The sequence below is a fragment of the Choloepus didactylus genome, chromosome 3, assembly GCF_015220235.1.
Source record: "Choloepus didactylus isolate mChoDid1 chromosome 3, mChoDid1.pri, whole genome shotgun sequence".
Taxonomy (NCBI): Eukaryota; Metazoa; Chordata; class Mammalia; order Pilosa; family Megalonychidae; genus Choloepus; species Choloepus didactylus.
In genome coordinates, this window is record NC_051309.1 from 117,701,961 (window position 1) to 117,727,984 (window position 26,024).

Below are 26,024 nucleotides of genomic sequence, written 5' to 3' on the forward strand. Positions count from 1 at the left end.
ACACTTACTATCTTAGCCTCAACATTTCACGTTTGTAATACAGTAATAATAGAGTCGCCCCTCCCCCACCTGATTAATTTTCCTCTCATACTATTAGACGCTTATTCCCCCAAACAAATTCGTGTTTTTCAATACCTGGATTACAGCTTCTGTTTTATACTACGCAGAAATGTTCTCTTAACGTTCTCCCTTTGCATAAAGGGTTTTTTTTTCTGCCTCTGGCAAGTTCTAAAAGCTGCCCTGGGTCCCCCACGATCCTTTCCGCAGCGTTGGCTGCCTACACCAACAAATTCTACATCTCGTTGATTTCCCATCATCCTGCTGCCTCTGGGTGAAGGAAATGGTCCGTTCTTCCTGCGAATCCTGCTTTGGAAAAGAAATAACCCTGTATTTTTGCAACCGCGTCCTACAGCAAAGTGACGGCGGCGTCTCCCCTTCCCGATCCTCTTTTCGGGGTAGGGTGGGATCTTCACGCTCCCAGGTCAAGGCAGAGATGCTAGTGTTGAGGCTGAGTCATCTCAGGGGCTTGTTCACCGTAGTCTCTCTGGGACCGTGCAAAACTTGGCACGGTTTATGCGCTCAATCACCATTCGTTCGTCAACTGATTATTGACTCAAGGAAATCCGACAGCCAATCAAAGCGCAGGGTTTATGTTGCAAGCATCTTTGTCTTACGCTCGGTCACCACTAACCCCGACCCCGAAGAGGGGCACAAAAGAGTTTCAGAGGCAAACTTCTGGACTGCGCACTCTCCTCTTTGGCTGACCTCTCCTGCCGGGTGGCGGGGCGCTTACCCCAGCTCCGCTCAGGCGTTGCTGATTGGAGGGGAGGCGGGAAGAATGCGGTAGTTGCAGCCAATCCGCCGCGGCCCCTGCCTCGGGCTTCTCCACCCCGGACTTTCCACTGTGGAGTAGGCAGCAGGCGGCCGCAGGCGGGTGTGTGCGTGCTTGTCTCTTGCGGTCGGCTAGGAGAGCCCAAGGGTTGCGGGTGTAGACGTCCTCCCCGGTGCACTAGCCATGGCCTCTACCGGGGGCCCGCCCTGGCCTCTGAGCCTTCTGGGCGCGCCTCTGGGGCTGCTGCCGCAGGATCCTACCGGTGGCGCGCTGCTGCTTTTCGGCCTCGCAGTGCTGCTCGGCTGGCGCTGGCTGCAGTGGGACCGGGAGCGGAACATCCCCCCTGGGCCCAGGCCCTGGCCACTGGTGGGCAACTTTGGTCACGTGCTGCTGCCGCCCTTCCTCCGGCGGTACAGCTGGGTGTACCGCAAGGCGAGGGTCGCAGAGCTGGAGACCGCGGCCCTGTGCCCGCAGATGCTCCTGGACAACCTAGCCCGCTTGTACGGCAACGTGTTCAGCTTATTCATCGGCCACTACCTGGTGGTATTCCTCAACGACTTCCACAGCGTGCGCGAGGCGCTGGTGCAGCAGGCCGAAGTCTTCAGCGACCGCCCGCGGGTGCCTCTCACCTCCATCATAACCAAGGGAAAGGGTGAGCAGGGTTGCGGGCGGGCTGTGTGATCGCGCGATGCCAGGGATGAGACTCCAGGTGCGCCCGGGCTGCGGCTCCAGCCACCCCTTCCAGGCGCGCTCAGCCTTTTCAGCCTCACACCCGCATCCTGCGCCTAAGAGGGGTAGTGGTGGCGGCGCCTCCCCTTCGGGATACCTCTAAGATCCCATCATGGATGCGTGACTTGTTCAGATTCCTGGATCAGGCGTAGGAAGCCCACTGGGAAATTGAGAGGGGATGGACGAAAAGGTGTGAAGCCAGGTTCCATTCTTCCTGAAGTATTTGCTACTTCCCAGACGGATCCTTCGCCCTTCAGATTGTGGCCCCGGTGAGAAACTTTGGTGTCACTGGAAAGAGGGAGTGATATTCTTCCACCGTTAGTTTTGAGTGCAAGAGTTTGAGATCTTTTCCTTTGAGACAGAAGGTCCAGAAACTCTGAGCCCTGTTAGCAAACCTAATACACTGGTTTTATAGCCTCTGTGATTCTGGCTTATGAGAGTCTAAAACTGGGCTTTTGTGCAGGTTGGAAAACATATCTGCTGCAGTGGAAAATCAAATTTGCCCTTTCCTTAACTCTTCGCTTTTTTTTTTCTTTTTCTTTTTCTCTTTTTGTCAGTCCCTTTGCCTTCTTGCCTGGGATAGGTCCCAGACTTCTTTGTCCAGGTCACTCCTCCCCATCAGGTGTCAGTTTAAATGTCTTTTCCTCAGGGAATCCTTTTATTGCTGACTCTCCAAGTAGGCTAGGCTCCCTTAAGAGCCAATTTCATTGCACTATGTACTTTTCCTTCCCTGTACTTATCAAAACTGAGGTTACATAATTTTGTAACTTCAGCCTGAATGTGGGTCTTCACCACTAGACTGACTTCTAGGGACAAAATTATTATTTGTCCTGCCTGGCAACATAGTAGGAGCTCAACAAGTATTTATTAAGTAAATGAGCTGCTACTTCCCAACCCTGTAATGTGGCATAAGGAGAGCCAGGCTTTTTAGCATCTGATAAGGCCAGCATTTTGCATCAGGATTTTAGACACGTAATAGTAATGGTGATCATAATAATGCTCTAAATGTCCCACTGAGAAATAAATGTCACTGTTCGTACCCTCACCCACTCCCAATGCCTTCATACATGCTGCTGCTTCTACCTAGAATTCTCTTCCAATCTCTTCACTGTCTGGAGAACTCCTATCCACTTTTTAAATTGTGCTTAGGTGTCATCTCTTTGAGAAAATGTTCTTTGAGCTTCCCTTCTCTTTATGATATCACTGTTCCATCACAAGCTGCACTCCCCCTCATCCCCTTTCCAGTTAATCAGGTCTTGTCAATTCCTACAAATATATGTCCTGCATCCATCTACGTCTCCCCATCTCCACAGACACCACCCTCATCCAAGCTACCATCATTTCTCACCTAATACTTCAAGAAGTGTCTTAAGCAGCCTGCCTGCTTCCACTCTAATCTTTTATTCACACAGCAGCTAGAAAGAGCTATTTTAAAAATTATGAATTAAATCATGTCACTCCCCTGCTGAAATTAATTGCTTCTAACTCTATAATTGTCCTATTGTGCCCTGAAGGATCTCGCCCCGTCCGCCTTTCTGATTTTATCTCGTTCTACTCTCCCTTTACTTGTACGTTTCAACCTGGCCTTTCTGTCCTAGATGTGCTAAGCTGATTCTTGCCAAGCTTGTACCTGCCTCAAACTATAGTGTTTGTCTTCCTTGGACCTGGAATAATTTTTCACTTGGCCAACTCCTTGTCATTCCTCAGGACTTGAAATCCAGTTGTCCCCTTTTAGTCCTGTGTTAGTCATTGCCCAGTACCACACCTTATTTCATTCATTGAGCACTTTGAAAGTACTTAGTCTGTCCTACCCCTGCTTGCTACTAGAATGTAAGCTCCCTGAGGACAAGGATTTTGCTCATCTTGTTAACCACTGTACTCCCACTGCTTGTCACACAGGAGGTAATCAAGAAATGAATGAATACGTGCATGTATGCATCTTTTGCTGCACTTATCACATTGTATTGTAATTTGTGTTGCACATCTCATTAGACTTCTTGAAGGTAAGAATTAAATGTTCTTCCTTCATGTCCTAATAGCACAGTGCCCAAATGTTAACACAGTAAATGTTTGTCAAGAATCTATATTAAGGCAATCTCTAAGCATTAGTTGGATCACTGTTTATCCTTAGCTCTCTATTTAGGATGGGGGCTGGGAGCCTGAGGTAACTTGGTGCTTCAGTATCTCAACAGAAACATTCATTCCTCTAAGAGACAGTTAGGATTTGTTAGGCAACGCTGCTCTGATACTCTAAGAGATATGTGCTGAGTGAATGTGCCATGAAAGAATTTCTGTGTCTTGTGAAGATGACTGACAAGAGAAGGTAAAGCAAGAACCATATGTCACAAAGAAAATAGTTATGGACTTAACTTGGAATAACCATTGCTCAGCTGAGAAAGAAAATAGAGATAGTTAAGGAATTTATTTTTTAATTAAATTTTTTTGATAGCAAGAATAAAAGGGGAAAAATGTGAGTTTATTTCAAGATGCCCATCAATGGATGAAGTAGCAGAAGATTTAAGAGTAGGCTTCAAACAAACCATAACAAAGGAGTAAGAAAAAGACAGCTAACCTAAAATAACTACTTTACTTCCAACATGTTGTTTGAAATGTTTTTTTTATTAATTTTTTGATATAGTTAATTAAAAAGAAGAAGTTAATTAAAAAAAAAATGAAAAAATATCTAGAGCCCCCTGAGGAGCTGGTGGAGAAGGCAGAGGTATTGGGCTTCCCACCTCGATGGTTCCTGATGGGCTCACAAGACATAGGGGACTGGTGGTTTGATGGGCTGAGCCCTCTACCACAGGACTTGCCCTTGGGAAGACTGTTGCTGTAAAGGAGAGGCTAGGCCTCCCTATAATTGTGCCTAAGAACCTTCTCCTGAATGCCTCTTTGTTGCTCAGATGTGGCCCTCTCTCTCTGGCTAAGCCAACTTGAAAGGTGAAATCACTGCCCTCCCCCCTACGTGGGATCAGACACCCAGGGGAGTGAATCTCCCTGGCAATGTGGAATATGACTCCTGGGGAGGAATCTAGACCCGGCATCGTGGGATGGAGAACATCTTCTTGACCAAAAGGGGAATGTGAAAGGAAATGAAATAAGCTTCAGTGGCAGAGAGATTCCAAAAGGAGCCGAGAGGTCACTCTGGTGGGCACTCTTACGCACAATATAGACAACGCTTTTTAGGTTCTAATGAATCGGAATAGCTAGCAGCAAATACCTGAAACTATCAAACTACAACCCAGAACCCTTGAATCTTGAAGATGATTGTATAACAATTTAGCTTATGAGGGGTGGCAATGTGATTGGGAAAGCCATATGGACCACATTCCCCTTTGTCCAGTACATGGATGGATGAGTAGAAAAATGGGGGCAAAAAAAAAAAAAGCACCCAGTGCTCTTTTTTACTTTAATTGTCACTTTAGATTTTCACTTTAATTTTTATTCTTATTACTTTTGTGTGTGTGGTAATGAAAATGTTCAAAAATTAATTTTGGTGATGAACGCACAACTATGTAATGGTACTGTGAACAATTGAATGTATGCTTTGTATGACTGCATGGTATGTGAATATATCTCAATAAAATTGAATTAAAAAAAAAAAGAGTAGGCTTCACAGACTGAGAAATGGACAGCACAGTTACCTTGGAGAAGTGAGGCTGTTGGAGCTAAGGCCTAGGTGCTGAGGTTAGCAAGAGTTAAGGACAGCCGGAGGCAGCTTTGGCTACTGTTTTCATTGGTAAAAGAGTAAAAAGTGAAATTGCCCTGAAACAAGAGGCATGGGCCATAATAGAAAAGACGTAATTAGGGATTAAAGATCAATAACTTTGTTAAATATTGAACGCAAGGTATTTTTGAAGAATTTCCTGTCAGAAGCTAGCAGAGAAAGGGATATTTCATAAACTGTGCATAGAAAGGCTATGAATAATTAGTTTGGCATATTTGCCAAAATGTTCTAGAACATGGAAAGGTTATTATATTTGGATTTTTCAAAATTTCATGATTTGGTCAGTATTCTTTTAAATCCATAAAAACTATGGTAAGCCAGATAGGCCATAAAGATATTCAACACCAGCTATGATCAACAACCTCATTAATCTACCCGATTCTTTTCCTGGGCAGGAAGAGAAAATCAGAGGCAAGGCTACTAAAGCAGTGCTTCAGTCTAAGTGTGGTCTATTTCTTATAAAAGATTTGTGCACATCACATTTGTTTGAAATGCAATTTTATTGAGATATATTCACATACCATACAAACCATCCGAAGTATGCAATCAATGCACATCACATTTTTATTATAAAATACTTCAAATATAAAGTTCAGAGAGCAATATAAACTCATTTATCTACCACTCAGATATTTTTAAGGTCTATATAGCAGGATTTTTGCCTGTTTTATTCTCTGTTTTATCACAGTGTCTAGAATAGTGATTAGTTATAGTAGATGTTTAATAGATATTGTTCAATCATTAACTTTTGCTTCTATTAAAATTTTCACTTAATTTATTTGAAAATATTTGAAAGACATTAAATATTATGCTTCCAATATTTCACATAGTTTTTAATGACTACAATAACATTCCATCCCCTATCCATTCCCCTATTGCTGGACATTTGTAACTTCTATTGTCTTTCTGTTATAAACAAATACTGTGGCAAATATATTTATAACATATAGCAGAATCTTCACATATACCTCAGATTAATTTTACAGGATAATGCCTAGAAGTGGCCAAAGAATTAATTATATGGCTTTTTTTTTTTCATTTTTTCAATAATGTAAGATAAGATACATACATAAAAGTGACAACTTTCCAAGTGCATTTAACAAGTAGTTAGCAAATTTCAAAGAATATTGTAGGTTATAATTCCAGTTTCAGATATTTCTTTATTATGAAATATATATACAAAAAGGTAATATCTTTCAAAGTATGATTTAACAAATAGATATATAGGAAATTTCTAAAGTTATGAGTTATAGTACTATAGTTTTAGCCATTTCCTTATTGTGAAATATAACATATATACAAAAAGGTATAGCTTTCAAATTACCATTTAACAGGTAGCTATAGAACAAATTTCAAAGGATGCTATGGGTTACAGTTCCACCATTTCATTTCTTTCCTTCTAGCTATTCTAACACCATAACAACTAAGAAAAAGAAAATTATTTGAAGATTCAGTATTCATTGCCCTTTGTTAAATTCTATTTTGTCTGTTGCTACCCCTTCCTCTAGTTCAGTCACTTTCCCAGTCTTCAGGGATGCCTAGGCAGTGACCACCCTAACCTGTTCATGTTGAAAAGGGGTGTCAACTTTATGAGCAAAGGGGACACATCTAGTTGATGTTCTTGAAGAGGCTGTTGCCTCTGGGTTTGGGGGCTTAGCTAGCATATGAGCACTCTGAAGGATCTAAGTTTCTGATGAATAAACTTAGTGAGTGAAACCTTTTTTAGAGTTTCAGATAGGGATCCAGGTATTCTTTAAGGTTTTTGGGACTGTTGTTCATTTGGGCCTATCTATTGTGGTCATTTGGCATATGTAGGTGAGGCTTGCATATGAGTAACCTCCAGGACAATCTCCTGACTGTATATGAATTCTCTTAGCCACTAAAACCTAATTTTGTTGCCTTTCTTTTCCCCCTTCTGGTCAAAAAGCATTCTCAATCCCTCGGTGCCAGGGTCAGGCTCATTTCTGGAATCCATGTCCCATGTCGCCAGAAAACTCATTCATCTTGGGTGTCCTGTCTGACATTGGTGGGGAGGGTGATGAATTTATTTGCAGAGTTAGGCTTAGAGAAAGAAAGTCCACATTTGAGCAACAAAAGAGGTTCTCTGGAGGTGACGCCTAGGCATAGCAACAGGTGAGCTTAGCCTCCTCTCTACAGCCATTAGTTTCACCTGAGCAAGCCTCAATATCGAGGGCTTGACTTATAAAGTAGGGGGTTCCTAAGTTCACATAGCATATGTTATATCCACAATAATCCATCCATATCTCACATTATCATCACTTAGTTGTACAATCCTCATCACTCTCCATTTTAAACAATTCTTGTGACCCAAAACATCTCATAGCTCTTGTCAGCCCTTAATTATTTGTCCCTAATATTTGTGTAGTACTAGTATGGTATTCCTATTAATTATAGTCCCTAGTGTGCAATATGTAGATTTTTCCCATATACCCTTCTGATGTCAACTCTCTGTGCTGGTGTCATACCTTAGAATTATATCATGCAAGCTCCTATCTATATTTGTGGTGCTGATCTGTGGGAAACAGGCCTTTAAACAACTCCTTTCAATCCTATTCTCAATACAACTCTGATACTTTTAATCCCATTACCATACCTTTGAATTCACCATCGTTAACATTTCTGAACATATTAGATTATCATTCCCCCTCACTAGCTTCTATCACTAGGGCCCCAATTTTCTTGTAAGGCATTGATTTTACATTGTTCAGATAGTTCATAGAAGTCCACCAGTCAGATTTGCTTCCAGATCCATAAACAATAGGTAACTTTATTTGGTATGTTTTTATTAAAACTTAAATATCAGTGCTACACGCCGCTGGCATCCTCACAGAGGCATCTGCTCCCGCCGGCTTGGAGAGCCCGGTGGCCGGGCTGCAGGTGCTGGTGCCCCACCCACCTCTGCTCTCTGCCTGGGGCTGCCCAAAGCCTCACTGGAGAGCAGCGTCAGGTGGCCCCGGGCCTCTTTCCTTCTTTCTTGCAGTAGCCAAGCACGTAGTAGGTGCCTGGTAGACATCCTAGAACTTAAAAAACTGAAAAGGCCTAAATTTAGGGGATAATGCTAAGGGACACTGTGAAAGGGTGGAATGACAGCCAGTCAGATTTCTGTAGCAGTAACCAAGAAAAGAAGAAGAGATGGTTTGGGGAGAAGATGAAGATGATTTGGAAAAGGTGATGGATTTAAGTGATCTGCCCACCTTACTTTGCTTGCAGTGTCCATGAAGCAATGTTTAAAGTACAAGAGAAGGAAAGATTTGAAGCACTTTTTACCCTCTATGAAGACCAGGTTACATTTCAATTGTTTACAAGCTTTAGAAAAGTTGGAATAAATTTCAGCAAACCTGAAGCAGCAGCAAGAGCTCAAATAGAACTTCATGAAACAGACCTACAGGAAAAAGCTGAAGCTGTGTTTTGCACAGATACAGATGTCCAGTGAAACACTAGGATGTAATGCCTGTTACAAGTAATGGTTTATTCTGTGCTGTTTCCAAATTGGATCCAGGAGAGAGATGTGAACTACATGAAGAAACGAAATCAACCCAAGTGCGGTGTGTTCACGTCTGTGAAAGTGAAATTGAAGAAGAAAACACAAAAATCCCAAACAGAAAATTACCCAGACAAGGCACCCTGAACCTCCAATCACAGCACTGAATCAGACCCAGACCTTCGGTTGTGCACTGTGAGGCCTCTGATTCTGCATACGAGGCAGCTGCCCTTGGTGGGCTTCTGTAGTGGAGATGGTGCCCCTTCCCTGATGCATTGCTGCTGAGAGCGTCCGTGAGACTGAGTGAATGAAACACAGGGTTGCTTTTCACCAGACCTCTACTGCAAACATGATAGTATAGAGTAGCGAAAGACTTTACTTGTTCAAACATTTTAACTGATATTCTAAACAGCATTTTAAAGAATGAGCCCCCAATGTGGCAACTCTTGACCGTTTTTAAATGGTAGTAAGTTCGGGTAATGGTTCCCCGCCCTCCCCTTCCCCCACACAGTGTTAGTTTCTCCAATTCTGTTTAGCATGAGGCACCAAAAACTGGAACTATAGTTATACTCAGCCAGTACAGTACTATTTTTATGAATTTAAAAATAGTCTTACAATTTTAATAATCTAGTGTAGGTATTTTTGTACTGGTATATTATCTTTTAATCTATTGATCACTATATTAAATTTTGCAGGAAAAGAAATCTGAAATATAGAATAATTCATAGAAAATTATTTTTCTCAAGTTTTTTGTTTTGTTTTGTTTTGTTTTTTTGTTTGTTTTTTTAGCTTTGGGGAAGAAATGCAAAATTCACTTTGACCATCAGAAGCAAATGGCACACATCTAGGTGCATGTTGTTCTCTTCCCTGTAATTCTTTCTTGGAAGTTGGAGGAAAGTGATGCACAGACCTCTATTCCTCATGAGGCCTCCCTCCCAGAGCTAGGCTGCCCAGAAAGAGCTGTTACCTTGAAAGCAGGCACATCGCTCGTGAACTTGACTGCTTGTGATTTCAGGTGGCTGCTGTGTTCTGCCATTTACCACTTTATTACAGTTTTTTATCCTATTACCTTTCCCAATGTTGTGTTAACCACTAGTTCTTGAGTTTTTCTATGCTGTATATTCTTTGCCGATGTCATTCATTGACTTTAGGTTAGAAAAGATAATAAGATTTTCTGAAAACCATTTAAAAATTATCCATTAAAAAATTTTTCAGCTTACTTTGAAGGAAAAGTTACGCACATTATTTTTCTATGGGCTAAGGAAAGGGGGAGATCACTTATTCAGTCATACTTTCTTTTTGGTGAAATTTTTTACCCTGACTTGAAGTCAGTGTTTTTAACTAAAACAGTTGTTTCTCACTCATGTTTCAGATTGCATATTTGAGCCTCCTAAAGTAGGAGTAGCATTTTTAAAATTCTTTGTGGACTATGCAGACGTTGAAGACCCTTTTATAGAAAAGCCTTATAAACTTAGAATACTTGCTTTTGATCAGGTGGGACAGCTGGCTTCCTACTCATTATGCTGTTTTTTTGTTTTTTTGTATGGCAAATGTCTGGGGTATGTGAAGGAGTTGGGATGTATGTGGAGGAGTCGGAATGTATGTGGAGCAGTTGCACGTTTGAGTTAGAACTAATAAGCCAATGTGGCTGCCGTTAAAAGAAAGAAAAATGCAGAAATTCAGGCCATGGTATTGGGTACATCTTTGGTGCCGTGTTATTGTGTATTAGTTGTTCTTGTATAGTACAATTTATTTGAGGGTTTAAACTACATTGCAAAAAACTTTGTTTATATATTTTTCTTACCCTTAAATACTCTGAAATGGTAAACTCTTTTCTTTTTATATATATCTACCACTGTTAAACTTAATGTAAACTCAGTCAAAATCTATCATGCCATAAGCAATTTATTGAGTTTAGATCGTCGTTTGGCAGTTGAACTGCCAACCACTTAATACATTTACCCTGTAGGTCTGAACTCAACATTGTGCCAATTTTTGATCTTATCTAGTTGCACTAACTTGTCATTGCAGGAAGGAGTCTGTATATCAGGAAATAAAGGTATTTTTGACAGTTGGGAATTTTTAAAATATCCTTCTAGGTAATCTTGATTCCTTATAATTTTCTAAGTGATCAAAACCCATTATTTTTATTTGGTGTAGCTTTCATTCTCTACCTGCCAATTAAAGAATATTCTATCCTTAACACAAAAAACTTTTTTTTTTAAGTCAAGCAGTGCAAATTACCTGATATTTTTCTTTATCCTTTTTCTGGGGGTGGCAGGGGGTGAGGGAGGTATTGAAAAATGAAGAAAAATTTAAGAAAAATGTAAACCTGATTGTTGATGCCTTACCTTGGACACTTTATGGCCTTAAGACTGTAACTGTGTAACCAAATAAATTCCCTTTATAAAAGCCAATCCATTTCTGGTATTTCACATCCTGGCAGCTTTAGCAAACTGGAACAGGAGGTGAAAGCAAATTTTGAAGAAGTCTAAAAGTAGGACTGGATCAGTCAGTACTGGTTACGTCAAAGGGGAACAAGATGCAAAATGAAATTAAGAAATGAGGATAAATAGAAAATGAAAGTTCACCTCGGGAATTTGAAAATGTATGAGGAAAACAGGATAACTGAATATGCAGTGAAATATGTATTTGGAATAGTTACATGCTCTTATCAAGAGGGCCTGACTTTCCATTAATAGGAACGATTTTATGACCTTATGCAAGGAAAGGGGCAAATGTATCAGTGCAGAACACTTTCTCTGCTTCGGGAGGGAGAAAATGTATATGTGATCAATGTAGAATTGAATCAAATTTGATGTTTAAATAATTTCATTATTATAGTAATACATGCTTGTTGAAAAACGTAACACATGGAAAAGGGAAAAAAGATTAAAAATCATGTGTAATCGGTATTATTTTTAGACAGACATTATTGACATTATTTTTATGTATTGCCTTCCAGTCTTCTATATGTACATGTATTTTTTAAAATGTGTTTGTTTTCTTAAAATGGAATCATATTCTTCATACTCTTTAAAATTGCTTTTATCACTTAAAGTATTGTAAACATATTTTCATGTTATTCAATATTCTACAAAATCCGTAAGAGCTATGTGATAGTCCTTTGTGAGAATGTATCATAGTCCATTTGGTTTATCCCATATTTGATTGGAGGTAGGTTTTTATGTAAGCCTAACACTCATTCTTCTGGAAATAGTATTCCCTTCTTCTGAGGTGCTCTTTGTCTCCCACCACCTCTCACACCCATTACTATAGTTTGAGCACAACCTGCCATATCTTTACGTGAACTTGCCTCCCTGGTCCATAGTGGTAAGTCCAGGGATGGACGTCTGATTAAAGGTGGATTGATAAAAAACTTATCTCTTTGCAACAGTGATTAGTCTGGTGGGTGAGCACGGAACTGAAGATTTCATAACTGCATATCTGTTGTCAAGTGATTTATACTCATGACATCAACCTCAAGCCACACAGTAAACTTAAGGGACCCCAAATTCATATCACTGTGGGTGTCTGGCTGGATTCATTTGAATCTTTCCCCAGAGTTTTTCAAGTTGGAGCTGAGGAATAAGGGCTTTTCTCTCTGTTGGTGAAACTGGGGAAGTAGGCATCTCAATGTAGCTCCTCTGTGGATAAATTTGGTTTGCAGTAGGAAAGAATGAAGGCAGTCAGGCAGAGATGTGAAAAATAGGTGTGAGGAAAAGAGTTCTGTGGCATTTTGTCTTAGACATTGTGACACCTGCCCTTCCTGTTGTGTGGTTCCATGAGCAAATTGCCCTTTATTACCTAAACTAGTTTGAGAATATGTTTATATCATTCCCATCCAAAAGAGTCTTAATGATTGCTTTGAAGCCATTTTTATTTTTCAGTGTTATTATCCTTCTCAAAGTGAAATATTTGTACACATCTCTGCGTACTGCGACTTTTCAGGGCTAAGGATGAAGAAGATGTCAACAATTGTAGGCTGGATCTGAACCTCTTCCAACACTCCTAAGATCCTAAGCCATTCTGGCTCCAGTGCATGTGTTTTGCAAAATTTGAAACCCTAAGGCAATTAATTCTGTCCATGCCTCTCATCCCTACCATTCTCAGGCAATCCCTCTTTGGTCCCCTCTTCTTTCTTGTACTTCTTCATTCCTGTCAGCTCATGGTCAAAAGCCACAGTTCTTGAATCTTAGCACCTTCTGAGAAGGTTTTCTCCATATCCTTGCCTAACCTAAAAAACCTGATTTCTATTCGAAGATAATTTAGCCCGTCTTGAAACTACGCTCTTTGACTTTGCTCAAGTTCTTCTATTGACCCAAAATGTGTCTCCATGTGCATCTGTATTTCAAATGAATTATCAGTCTGGAAGTCATCTGTTCTGAGAAGCACTGCCTTCCCTCAGCTGACTGGGTGCTCTGCCCCCTATGTCTACACTGCAACTCAAAACACCTCCAGCATACAACAGTGTGTAAGATTTGTTGGTTTACCCAGGTCCTCACAAGACTATAAGTATCTTAAGAACAGGGACTGTTTAAATCTATGTGCCCTTATTATCTGTCATATAAAAGACTCTAAATAAATGTCAGAAAAACTGATAGAAGAATGGTATATTGCTTGACAACAATATTTTTATAATACATAAGGTCATACTACACAAATGTGTAGTTTAGAAGATGGTGAACAGATGATATCTGTATCCTAACAAAGGAAATATAAAGTTCCTTGAGAAACTGTAGGAAATAGGATAAAGCAAAGATGTCATATGAAAGATCTCAGTGAGAGTATAGTTAAAATTACCATCAAATTTTGAAGTTGGCCTGAGAGACCACATCTGTTCAAGAAAAAAGGAGGAGGCCCTGCAACATGTTGCCTCTGAATACTCCACAGGAAAAGACCTGCCCATGGTTAAGGACAATTCTTGAAGGGCTTAATCTGGGTGAAAATGTGTGTTAGGCAAAGAACACACAGCAAACTTGGTCATCAGCAAAAGGAAACAAGGAAATTTGTTTTCACCTAGACCCTGGCAGAGAACATGTATTTTATTTTACATGTAGATACATACATAAATATATAGATAGAGATAGATTTAACTCCCCATTGCCCCTTCCCCCATTTCTCTTAACCCATACTCTACTTTTCATCTCTATGGTCATATTCTCTGATAATTTCTTTGTGTTTACTGTGGGGCTTAAAATTAACCTCTTAAATCCATAACAATCTTGTTTTTCTTTGACACCACCTTCATTTCAATAGGACATATAAACTATGTTCCTATACTCCTCCATTCCCCCACCTTTATATAGTTGTCTGAAATTATATATTTTACGTTGAATTCAAAACCACTGATTTGTCATTAGAGTTTGTGTATTTTATATCATGTAGGAAGTAAATACTGGAGTTACAATTCAACAATTATTGATTTCTATTTGTATTCCATTGTGGTTGGAGAATGTGCTTTGAGTATATTCAATTTTTTTTTTTTTAATTTATTGAGGCTTGTTTTATGTCCCAGCTTATGGTCCCTTCTGGAGAAAGAGCCGTGATCGCTAGAGAAAAATGAGTGTCCTGGTGATTTGGGATGTAAGGTTCTATATATGTCTGTTAAAATTCTCTATATCTCTTTCTCCTTTCTTTCTTTCTCTGTCGGTAGGGCTCCCCTTAGTATCTGAAGTAGGGCAGGTCTTTTATTGGCAAACTCTCTCAGCATTTGTTTGTCTGTGAAAAATTTAAGCTCTCCCTCACATTTGAAGGAGAGTTTTGCTGGATAAAGTATTCTTGGTTGGAAATTTTTCTCTCTCAGAATTTTACATATATCATGCCACTGCCTTCTTGCCTCCATGGTGGCCGCTGAGTAGTCACAACTTAGTCTTATGTTGTTTTCTTTGTATGTGGTGAATTGCTTTTCTCTTGCTGCTTTCAGAACTTGCTCCTTCTCTTCAGTATTTGAGAGTTTGATCAGAATATGTCTCGGAGTGGGTTTATTTGGATTTATTCTATTTGGAGTTTGCTGGGCATTTATGCTTTGTGTATTTATATTGTGTAGAAGATTGGGGAAGTTTTCCCCAACAATTTCTTTGAATACTCTTTCTAGACCTTTACCTTTCTCTTCCCCTTCTGGGACACCAATGAGTCTTAAGTTTAGATGTTTTATTTTATCTATTGTATCCCTGAGATCCATTTCAATTGTTTTGATTTTTTTCCCCATTCTTTCTTTTGTTCTTTCATTTTCTGTTCTGTGGACTTCTAGGACACTGAGATGTTGTTCAGCTTCCTCTAATCTTGTGTTGTGAATATTCAGTCTTTTTAATTTGGCCAATAGTTTCTTTTATTTCCATAAGATCTTCTATTTTTTTATTTACTCTTGCAATGTCTTCTTTATGCTCTTCTAGGGTCTTCTTTATGTCACTTATATCCTGGGCCATGGTCTTCTTGTTGTCCTTTAAATCCTTTGCCATGTTTTCATCCCTCGATTGTAGTTCTTTGATTAATTGTGCCAAATACTGTGTCTCTTCTGATATTCTGATTTTGGTGTTTGGGATCGGGTTCTCCATATCGTCTGGTTTTATCATATACATTAAGATTTTCTGTTGTTTTTGGCCTCTTGGCATTTGCTTTGCTTGATAGGGTTCTTTCAAGTTGTAAAGAAAAGATACCAATCTAATTTTTCAATTTGGTGGCGTACGCTTTCTCTAACTAATCTGCAAATGGCATCTGTGAGTCACGTATACCCCTCAGGTCAGTTCTCAACCTTGTTCCCACGGTGTGTGGGGGAATGATTCTTGTGGGGTTCAGTTGGAGAACTCAGTTTGGGTGTGTTGCCGGAGCTGTCCACCCTGAATGTGGGGCGTGTGTCCGGGTGGCCAGGGAGGAAGGGCAGCTTTAATATTCACATCCCTTAGGTTCCCGGAGATTCAAGGCCACCGCAAGAGTCTAAGCCTTCATTTCATTTCAGCCCCAGATCCTCTCTCTCGCTGTCCCACAAACCACCGGACTTGGCATAGTGTCCCTGGGTTCTCCAAGTGGGTCCCCCCTCCCAGCCGCGATCCTCCAGGACCTCTGCCGAGGGAATGCCGTACTACATCACCAGTGCATGCTGTCCCTCAAGGGAAGCCCCAGGCCACTGGGCCGGGCAGGGGCGCTCTCAGCCTGATGCAAAAATGGCTGAAAGGGGCGTCTCAACCCCTCTCCTCACACAGTTCCTCCTTCCCAGCTCCAGGACAACTGGCGGGGCTCTGGGCTGTGGGCACTGCCCCGGGCAGGAGTTTATCCAGCCCTCCGGGGAGCCAGCTGCGAGCCGCGGGGTTTCTTTCAGCTTCCGGCTCTTCCCTCTGCTCCCCTGGCACCGAGGGTGTCTGCAGCGGGCTATCCTCCAGGCCAGACACCGAGAGGCCGGCCCAGCCCCCTCTTGCTGTATTTTACTGCGTGGTTCCCACTATCGCAACTGCAGCCGCTCCTGGGTTTTCCCCCTTTTTTTTTTTTTAAAAGAACCAGTCAGTCTCCAAATGCCAACCCCTGGCTTCTCCAGACTACCGCGCGACTGTGGGTCTTCCAGCCAGCTTACTCACTTGTTTCAGAATGCAGACTCCCGTTTTCACCAAGTATACGGCCCCTGTGGAACTAGGAGACCTCGTCCAGCTGGCGCATCGCTGTAACTGGTATTCTGGGTCACTCTCTGGTTTTTATCTAGTGTTTTTCACAGAGATGTTTTTTTGCCCTGTCTCACCTAGCCACCATCTTAGTTTCTCCTAGAGATAGATTTAGATACAGGTATTTGCATGACATAATTTCTAAGGTATCTGTGAACGCAACTAACAAAATAGTTACCAAATTAATTATCTCAGATGACACTTTTCAAATAATTTTCTGAGATTTAAAACCATAGTTGACTTTATGTAATAATTGATATAAAAAATGCTTTCATTGTTGTCTAGTTATTTACATATACTCTATAATTATATATAGTTACATATAATGACGTCTAACATATATAATATATGTAATTGTATATAATTAGAAAGAAAAATTAGGTAGATGTAATAAATTTGAAGCTCTTTTCTTTTTAGCAAACTAGCATACTTCAAGGTTTTGCATTCACTTGGCACATATTTCTGCATCTGAAGACATTCCAACTTTTTCTCATGGGTACACTTTGTATACTCCATTTTGGAGAATTATGTGGCAATGTCTTCTAATATTGAAGATGTACATGTTTTATGACTCAGAAATCTGCTCTTAGCAGCAAGGCCTTCAAAATTCTGAGATAAAAAGTATTGATCAAGTGCAAAAATTAAAATAAATATTTTCATTCATGCAAAGTCTTAAGAAAGTTACCTCCCAGGCATCTCTTCTCAAGCAAAGACTAGAGGATATGCTTCATCAAAATTAGGGAGTAAAACAAGAAAGAGGAAGATACAGGATCCAGGAAACAAGGGTTCCAAGTCAAAAGAAATTCCTAAATTATGACTAATGGAACTGATAAAACAGTGTCTGCCCAAAAGGCTTAGCGAGTAACCAGTGTAGATTTGAGCAGAAATGTGGAAGGTACCAGTGGGGATCAGAGGGAGAAAGTAAAGTTGGTAGATTGTCTGACACATTTGACCACATGGATATTTAATTTAAGAGGCATTTATAGAGTATAAGAGATTGTAAGAAGAGTTAACCATTGAGCAGTTTTTAAAAATTTCATTCACATTAAAGACTTTTTTTGTCTAATTCTCAACTGTATCCTCAATACCCCAATGCCTTGCAAGTGGTAGACATTCAGAACTATTTGTTGAATGAATGGAGCATGTCTTTGAAAGTAGCAAAAACAAGATAGGTTAAAAGTGAAGAAAGCAGGAGAACTGGCTGAAATGATAAAAAACACAATGGAAAATAGGAGGGTGAAATAGGTGAGAAGAAACAGGGAATGTTTGAGAAAACTCTTGATGTAATATCTGGGAGCAATTTTGTTGGGTTCAGTGGTGGCAGATGTATAACATAATATACGAGAATCAAATAAGATATAGTTGCACAAGACATTAATGAGTTCAGATGTTTTAAATGTAGGGCTATTGCCAACTACAAAAGCTATTGCCTTTTAGATTACCTACTTAGTTATTAGATTCCAAACTGGATGGTCAATGGTTCTAATCCAGTTGGGCAGTTCATTTATTCTCTTAATATTTGACAAGCTCCTCCTGTGTACCCAGCACTATGCCAGCTGCAGGGATTTTAATTGTGAGCACAATCAGAACTTGTTCCTGCTCTCGTGTGTGTGATCCATTACTATACGTATCTTCTGTTCTTAATGTTTAGAATGTGGGCATCTAGAATATGTTTAGAATATGGGCATTTCTGTCCTGAAATGTTTTCTAAGCCTGGAGTCGCTCTTATAAAAATATAAAGTTTTGAAATTCACACTAATTTTGGAAATTGAAGCTCATTGCTTTCCATTTCACCAGGAATCACTATCTATAATAATAGCCTTTATAACAAATTTTCTTAATTGGATATGACTTTTGTTGTTATTAGAAACATATACTACCTTGATAATTAAATTTTGCTTAATCGTTCTTCTTGGCTGGTGGTCTTTATCTGTGACCCTGTATATGAACTTTGCACAAATGACTTAAGAAATACAGAATATCCTTCATGGTAGGTCATATTCAGCATTATCCGGTATCACTCTCTCTTACCTTGTGTTCTTGGTGTCCTTTTGTAGGGATTGTTTTCGCACGTTATGGGCCAGTCTGGAGACAACATAGGAGGTTCTCCCATTCAACTCTTCGTCATTTTGGCTTGGGAAAGCTTAGCTTGGAGCCCAAGATTATTGAAGAGTTCAAGTATGTGAAAGAGGAAATGCAAAAGCATGGAGGAAAACCCTTCAGTCCTTTCCCCATCATCAGCAATGCTGTCTCTAACATCATTTGCTCTTTGTGCTTTGGCCAGCGCTTTGACTACACCAATGGTCAATTTAAGAAGATGCTCGGTTTTATGTCACGAGGGTTAGAAATTTCTCTGAACAGCCAGGTCCTCCTGGTCAACATATGCTCCTGGTTTTATTACCTTCCATTTGGACCATTTAAGGAGTTAAGACAAATTGAAAAGGATTTAACCATTTTCCTTAAAAAAATCATCCAAGATCATCGAGAGTCGCTGGATGTAGACAACCCTCAGGACTTCATTGATATGTACCTTCTTCACATGGAGGAGGAGAGGAAACATAATAGCAGCAGTAGTTTTGATGAAGAATACTTATTTTATATCATTGGTGATCTCTTCATTGCTGGGACTGATACCACAACCAACTCTTTGCTTTGGTGCCTTCTGTATATGTCACTGAACCTCGATGTTCAAGGTAATTAATAGATATTCATTTTATTCACAGCAAAACCAAGTTATTTAAATCAAGATCAGCAACCTCTGTGATCCTCTTACTCCCAGGACTAAGAGATATCTTCAACCTGGAAAATGAAATGGAAATACTTGTATCTTATAGGAACTGGTAAGGCATTAACAGTGAACCCTTATGTTCCAAGACAATGAGACTAATGTCATAAATTTCTTGTCCCTGCTTTAAATTTCTACAGGTCTGATGCTCTGTGAAATCTGTGATGGAGAAAAACTTTAGAGAAGGATAGCATTTTAGAGCTGAAGGGAATCACAATTATCATCTTATTCCTTTCATCTTGTTTTGAAAATGGAGAACAGAGGCCCAGAGAAGCTATGTGACTCTCACAAGGTCATTATGTCAACACCAATAGGTAGTAAATGGAAGTAGCAGTTCATGGAGGATGAGTACAAGGAAGGATGGTGTATTGGTTTTCTACTGATGCTGTAACAAATTACCACAAATGTAATGACTTAAAACAATTCAAATTTATTATCTTATAGTTCTCTAGGTTAGAAGTTCAACACAGATCTCACCGGGCTAAAATGTAGGAAAGAATCCATTTCCTTGCCATTTCCAGCTTCTAGAGGCTGCCCACATTCCTTGGCTTATGGTCTCTTTCCTCTGTCTTCAAAGCCAGCAACGTTGCATCTCTCTGACCATTTTTCCGTAGTCACATCTCCCTCTGGCTGAACGCTTAGCTAAGAAGGACTCTCCAATTTAAGGACAATGTGATTAGACTTGGTGCACCAGGATAATCTCCCCATCTCGGGGTCCTTAATTTAATCACATCTCTGTAGTCCCTTTTGTCCTGAAGGTAACATATTCACAGGTTCTGGGAATTAGGGTATGGATGTCCTTGGGGGGCCATTATTCTCCCTACCACAGATGGGATTTTGCCTACCTGTAGTAATTATCTATTTCTAAGTAACAAATCATCATAAAATTTAGTAGACTAAAACAACAAACATGTATTACTCATGAAGTTTCTGAGAGTCAGGAATTCAGGGGCAATTTAGCCTGGGTGGGTTCTAGCTCAGGGTCTCTTATGAAGTTGGCAGTCAAGATGTTGGCTGGAGCTGCAGTCATCTGTAGAAGTGACTGGGGCTGAAGGTTCCACTTCCAGAACTGCTCACTCACATGGGTATTGGCTGGAGGCCTCAATTCCTTGCCACTAGGAACTTTCCTTAGGGCTAGTTGACATGGCAGTTGCCTTCCCCCATCACTACTGCCTTATTCACATAGATCAACTGGGTACAAAGTGGGAGAGCACTGTACATAGATGTGTATGTATCAAGATGTGGGTATCTTTTGGGGCCATCTTGGTCTACCACACATCGCCATAGTCTGCTTAGAGAATCAATCAGTGTTCGTAAGTGTTTTGGTTTGCTACAGCAGATGAAATGCAATATACCAGACGTGGACTGACTTTTAACAATGGGGATTTATTAGTTTACAAATTTATAGTTCTAAGGCCATGAAAATGTCCCAGTTAAGGCATCAATGAGATGATACCTTCTCTGAAAACCGGTTGCTTGTGAGCTTGGGCTCCTCTGTCAGATAGCAAGTCACATGGCAACATCTGCTGGCCGTTCTCTCCCAGGTTTCCTTGCTTCAGCTTCTGACTTCTCCATCTGTGGCTGTTCTCTAAACTTCTCTGGATGTTTCTCTGTGGGTTTCTTTTAATTTCATCTCTTCGCTTCTGTATGTGTTTCATCTTATAAAGTACTCCAGTAAGGGGAATAAGACCCACCTTGAATGGGGTGAGTCACATCTCATTTGAAATAACCTAATCAAAAGATCCCACCTCAATAGATCTGCACCCACAGGAATGGATTAAGTTTAGGAACGTGATTTTCTGGGGTACATAACATCTTCAAACTGCAACAATAAGAGAGGATGATTCACGGTGCTCCTGAATCCAGAGCACTTTCACTTTTGCCCTTATCTATCTCTGCTGCTATCCTCCTACAAAGTCAGAGTGGAATGGGGTCTTTGGTGGTAAATGTCTCTACTGGCAGGATCTGACCAATGTTTCACTTCACTCATGCTGAATCAGGTAGGTACTGCCAACTTATCAATAGTGCATAAGTGGAGATGGGAAGTATGCAGGCAAAATAGTCTCAGCTCTCTTCTGGGCTTCCCTTCCCTATTTTATTTGTTCCTTTTTTTTTTTTTTTTGTATAGAAAAGGTTCATGAAGAAATTGAAAGGGTCATTGGCCCTGACCGAGCCCCGTCTCTCACTGACAAGGTCAAGATGCCCTACACAGAAGCCACCATCATGGAGGTGCAGAGGCTGGCTGTGGTGGTGCCACTCTCCATTCCTCATATGACATCAGAGAAAACAGGCAAGTCCGGAGACTTCCTCCTCTGAACACCCTTGAGGAAAGCACAGCCCCTAATCCAGTGGAGACGAGGTGTGCTGCCCATTACCTACCTTGGTCCTTTTGAGGGTTTAGGATTGCATTGTGGAGAAGCAAACGTACAGGAAAGGTTTCAGCCCTCAGTTGTGCATTATTAGTTGTATGGGCTTTCCAGCTCTGCTTTGTTTTATAAATAGCTCTTCTAGCCCTCAGAACGTTATGCTTACACTGGCAAAACAAATCATGCTGCAGTTTCAGTTGGTCATGTTGGCAGCAACTCCAGAATTGATAAAAGTGCCTCTCTGTACTCCTCTGGGCAGGGTGTGGGGGGAGGTTCAGAAGAACTGGTCTAAATGTGGAATAAGGATTTTAGCTGGGAATAATCCTACTTCAATTTGTATAATTCTTCATCAGAAACAAAATGTACTGAAAAATTACAGGGGACCATCTGATTCTAAGGTCACATGTTTCAACCTCTCATCTTCAGTGAAAGGTTTCCATTTGATCCTGTCCTTGATGAATAACCATCCAGATACTCTTTAAACATTCCTAGTAATGGGGAATTTACCTCCTCTGGAGGCTGTCCATTACAATGTTGTTTGAATCCAGTAATAAGCCAGCTGTCTGAGACAACCCCTTGCAAAGGGGACTGGATCAGGTAACAGTATCTTTGGTGCAAAGCAGATACACTTTCTTTACGGTATCTCTTGGGAACAGTTTGTAGTACATATTAACTTGCCAGCTGCTGAGAGCCTGTGATAACTTCCCTGTATATCCCTTTATCTTAGTTTACCTTCCTCACCATAGTTTTGTGGACATAAAAGACTTTGTAAACTGTAGAAATTTATACACATATTGGGAACCTAACTTGAATTTTTAGGGAAAATCTACCTACAGTGACTTATTATTTGTTTCAGTTTTTCTCTTAATTGCCGTGGTTTTATGGTTTGATTTAATTCACTCATTCAATGCTCATTTGAGTACTTCCTGTGCATTGTCTCAGGCTAGATCCTGAGAAGGTGAGGAGAGAAGGATGCCAGTTGATAAGACTTGTAGCTAGATTTTTTTTTTTTTTTTTTTTTAGATAATGATGTTTAGGGAGAATTAGTAGAAATGGCATGTTGAATGACATTGTGTGTTTTTTGTTTGTTTGTTTGTTTGTTTTAGTGCTCCAAGGTTATACCATTCCTAAAGACACAATAGTCTTACCCAACTTGTGGTCAGTACACAGAGACCCAGTCATTTGGGAGAAACCAGAAGATTTCTGCCCTAATCGATTTCTTGATGCTCAAGGACAACTCATTAAAAAAGACACCTTTATTCCTTTTGGAATAGGTCAGTTAAATTTTTTAATGGCATAATTTAAAAAGAAGTAGAACTAAAAGAATCTTTTATTAATTCGTGTTGTTTTAATAATGTTTCTTTTCTTTGTACTCTAATTTAAGAGATGAGATAAATAATTTAGGTAATGTATCTCCGTTATGTTCATTTCAGACCTTAAAAATAAAAGGAGAGCAGTTGGTTATAAATTCTGAAATATTACTAGAAATCTTTCTTTCTGAGCTGCCCAGGTGACTCTTTGGGTCCTAGGAAACTGTTGGAGTTCAGAAAAATTTCTGTCCTGCTGAGTTGGTGGGTGAGAGGGCAAGTTCTCTAATCTTACCAGCCCCTCTTTTTGGTTATTGAATTGTAACATTTGGATTTCTTCTATGGAAAAGGAAAGCTCCAAAGATTATTTTCTTCTATTAACTTATCATTTTATTATGGGGAATTTCCCCTTCCCCCTTAATCTTCCACATGAGTGGGAAGGAAAGAGATAAGTAGGCATGGTGGAGACAGGGTAGCCTGCCCCACTGAATCTGGTAACTAGTTCCTGTCTAGGGTGAGAATAGGTTTTCATGAGTAGGATTTAAAATATGAACTTGTTATTTAAAAATTTTACCAGCATATATTGTGAGAAGCCATGTGGAAGATGTGGCAGTTTTATTTTGAAATCCTCTATCTGCATCTAAAACACTCAAATTTAGATATTTCCTATAAATCTGTCCCTTTTGAAATAGGTAAAGGAATTGTATTATAATCTTTCCCCTTTTTTCTGATCTCATTTTTTAGGGAAGCGGGTATGTATGGGAGAGCAACTGGCAAAGATGGAATTATTCCTGATGTTTGTGAGCCTAATGCAGAGTTTCACATTTGCTTTACCTAAAGACTCCAAGAAACCCATCCTGACTGGAAGATTTGGTCTAACTTTAGCCCCACATCCATTTAATATAATTGTTTCGAAGAGATGAAGAAAGTTTCCAAGCAAAGACGGTGAACAGATATATAAATATGTGTCCTTCTGAACAGATTTTTCCTTCTTCAGTTGACTGCAGATCTAGCAATTCAGCATCTTCAGAGTAGGCTTAGATTAGGGAGAGATTGGAAAGAGAGAGGATAGAGCACACAGGAGCTCTCATCTCAGAGGATTCCTTAGCAGGATACTTCAGCCATTTTAGCAATGTTTGTCTGTAATTGAGAGACAAGATCCACAATATTGGATTGGAAAGCAAATGATCTGGATTTAGTCCCAGTGGCTTCCATCAATGAACATTTCTTCTCGCCGTTTGGAAAATGAAGATAACACAACTTGCTTTCTCTCTACTTCTAAGCACAAATGAAGGAAAAATGCCTCTTACCTTTCTGGCATCACCCAAACACTGTTAGGTTCTGGAGAGAAAATTCAGAAGTAGAAGGAAGACCTACCTGCTGGCCGTTTAAGACTTCTGACCATGAGAAAGTGGTGCTCAGACTTGAGCACTTTGTCACAGAGGGAGGTGGGTTTAGGTTAATTGAGCTAGAGCTTTTCCCAGCACAGATCCTGTGTTGGTTTTTTTTATTTTGTTTTATTATGTTACCTTTTTGTTTATGATTTTAGGTTTTAATCTTTGTTTTTGTAGACATGGGAGGAAGTGGACCCTTGGCCAGTTAGTTGAGGCAAAAAGAAATCAGGATTTTTAAAAAAGCCTCCTGCAAAGTTCTTATCTGAATTTACATGACTGCCTTCTACTTGGACTACATGAACTTAGCCCACTGAAAAAGTGGCTTCATGGCAGAATTCCTTCCGGCTGAGTTTACTTGCAAAGATGTAGCTTTGCTTTTTGACTTAAGCCCTGCTTGGTGAAGTTGGGAATTTTGATACTGGGATTCATCAGGAAAGGTTTCTTCTTCCAAACTATACTGAACATTCCTTTCCCATTCTTCCCGCCTCCAGGCCTCATCCTTGCCTACTGTCAAAGTCAGGCAGGAATTCCTATTCTTCATTAACGGAATTAAATTGTCTGCAGTTGTCCATGGGGTAGTAGCTGCCTACAGGGGACTGTTTGCAAATGTGCAGCCATCAGCAAGTTTCTGCTTAACACACGGATGGGGGGACTACCGGCCTTTTGCTGCTATGGGGGCCAGGATGCTAAATTTCCTGCAGCATTCGAACAGCCCTAGACAATGTTGAATTGTCTGCCCAGATGCCAATATTGCCCCCAGTGAGAGTACTGCTCAAAAACACCATGCTCCAAAGAATGAATTGCCCTTTTCTTTGCTTACCTACAGTACTACTCTGTATAGAAGTAATCATGGTAAGAATATGAGCGACTGTGTTTTGAGCCCTTTTTCAAGCTGGCACCATACTCAATGCTTTACTTGTATGCTTATTTAATCCTAACAGAAACTCCCATTTTGCAGTTGATGGAACTGAGGCTTAGAAAAGTTAAGGCACACGGTTTAGACCCTCTCTGGGTTTCAAACCTACCAGTCTCTGTAGCTGGAGCATGCTTTCTGAACCGCTTCTCTCTATTGCCAGCACTTGACCTCAGAGCAGTCAACTCCTCCTGTGTGGGCTGTTCTCCATCCCAGTCTGAGCTCTGAGGCTGGGCTATCCTGCTGTTTGCCTCCCTCACAGTGCCTAGCACAGTGCCTTGCTCCTAGTGGGTGCCCAGTAACATGTGAACGACTTAAGGAGTGTACTTAAGGGCAAAAGCCTACCCTGTTTGAATAATTAACAGATTGTACTATTGTTTCTTAAAAATTAGCATGTGTCATTTGTTAATGTTAATTAAAGCCAGTTTTTAAAAATTACTGGACATGCATGTCAGATTCCAGAAAAAGAATCTAGTATATAGGAGGAATTTATGACCTAGGGACCCCACAGCTTATCTCAGAAAAACCAGTTGCAACACAAACTAAAGGATAAAGGCTGTTCAAGGCTGTTCCAGCTGTGGTGGCGCCTCGACCCCCAGGGGATGGATAAGGCAAGATCAATATGCCCATAAGATGAACAACAAGAAAGGCCTGCTCTTCCTAGATAGATAACACAGCTGCATTTCAAAGAACAATACATCAGAACCCTAGCAACCTATCAGCCCAGAAATTGATAGGCACTCACCCAATCGAGGCACAGGACACACTCAGCAGGCACCCTTCCCCCCCAACGTGGGTTTTTCCTTTAAAAAATGCT

The 26,024-nt window shown here is 40.5% G+C and overlaps 1 protein-coding gene and 1 pseudogene across 1 annotated transcript; both read left to right on the top strand.

Annotated features, from left to right (window-relative positions):
• Positions 1 to 898: 898 nt before the first annotated feature.
• Positions 899 to 26,024, top strand: LOC119529747 (cytochrome P450 2U1). Its single transcript, XM_037830424.1, has 5 exons — positions 899 to 1,484; positions 18,500 to 19,135; positions 21,356 to 21,517; positions 22,700 to 22,867; positions 23,645 to 26,024. The coding sequence occupies exons 1-5, from the start codon at positions 1,016 to 1,018 to the stop codon at positions 23,821 to 23,823; spliced, it is 1,614 nt and encodes a 537-aa protein (XP_037686352.1). The 5' UTR covers positions 899 to 1,015; the 3' UTR covers positions 23,824 to 26,024.
• LOC119529748 lies at positions 8,365 to 9,077 on the top strand (annotated as a pseudogene).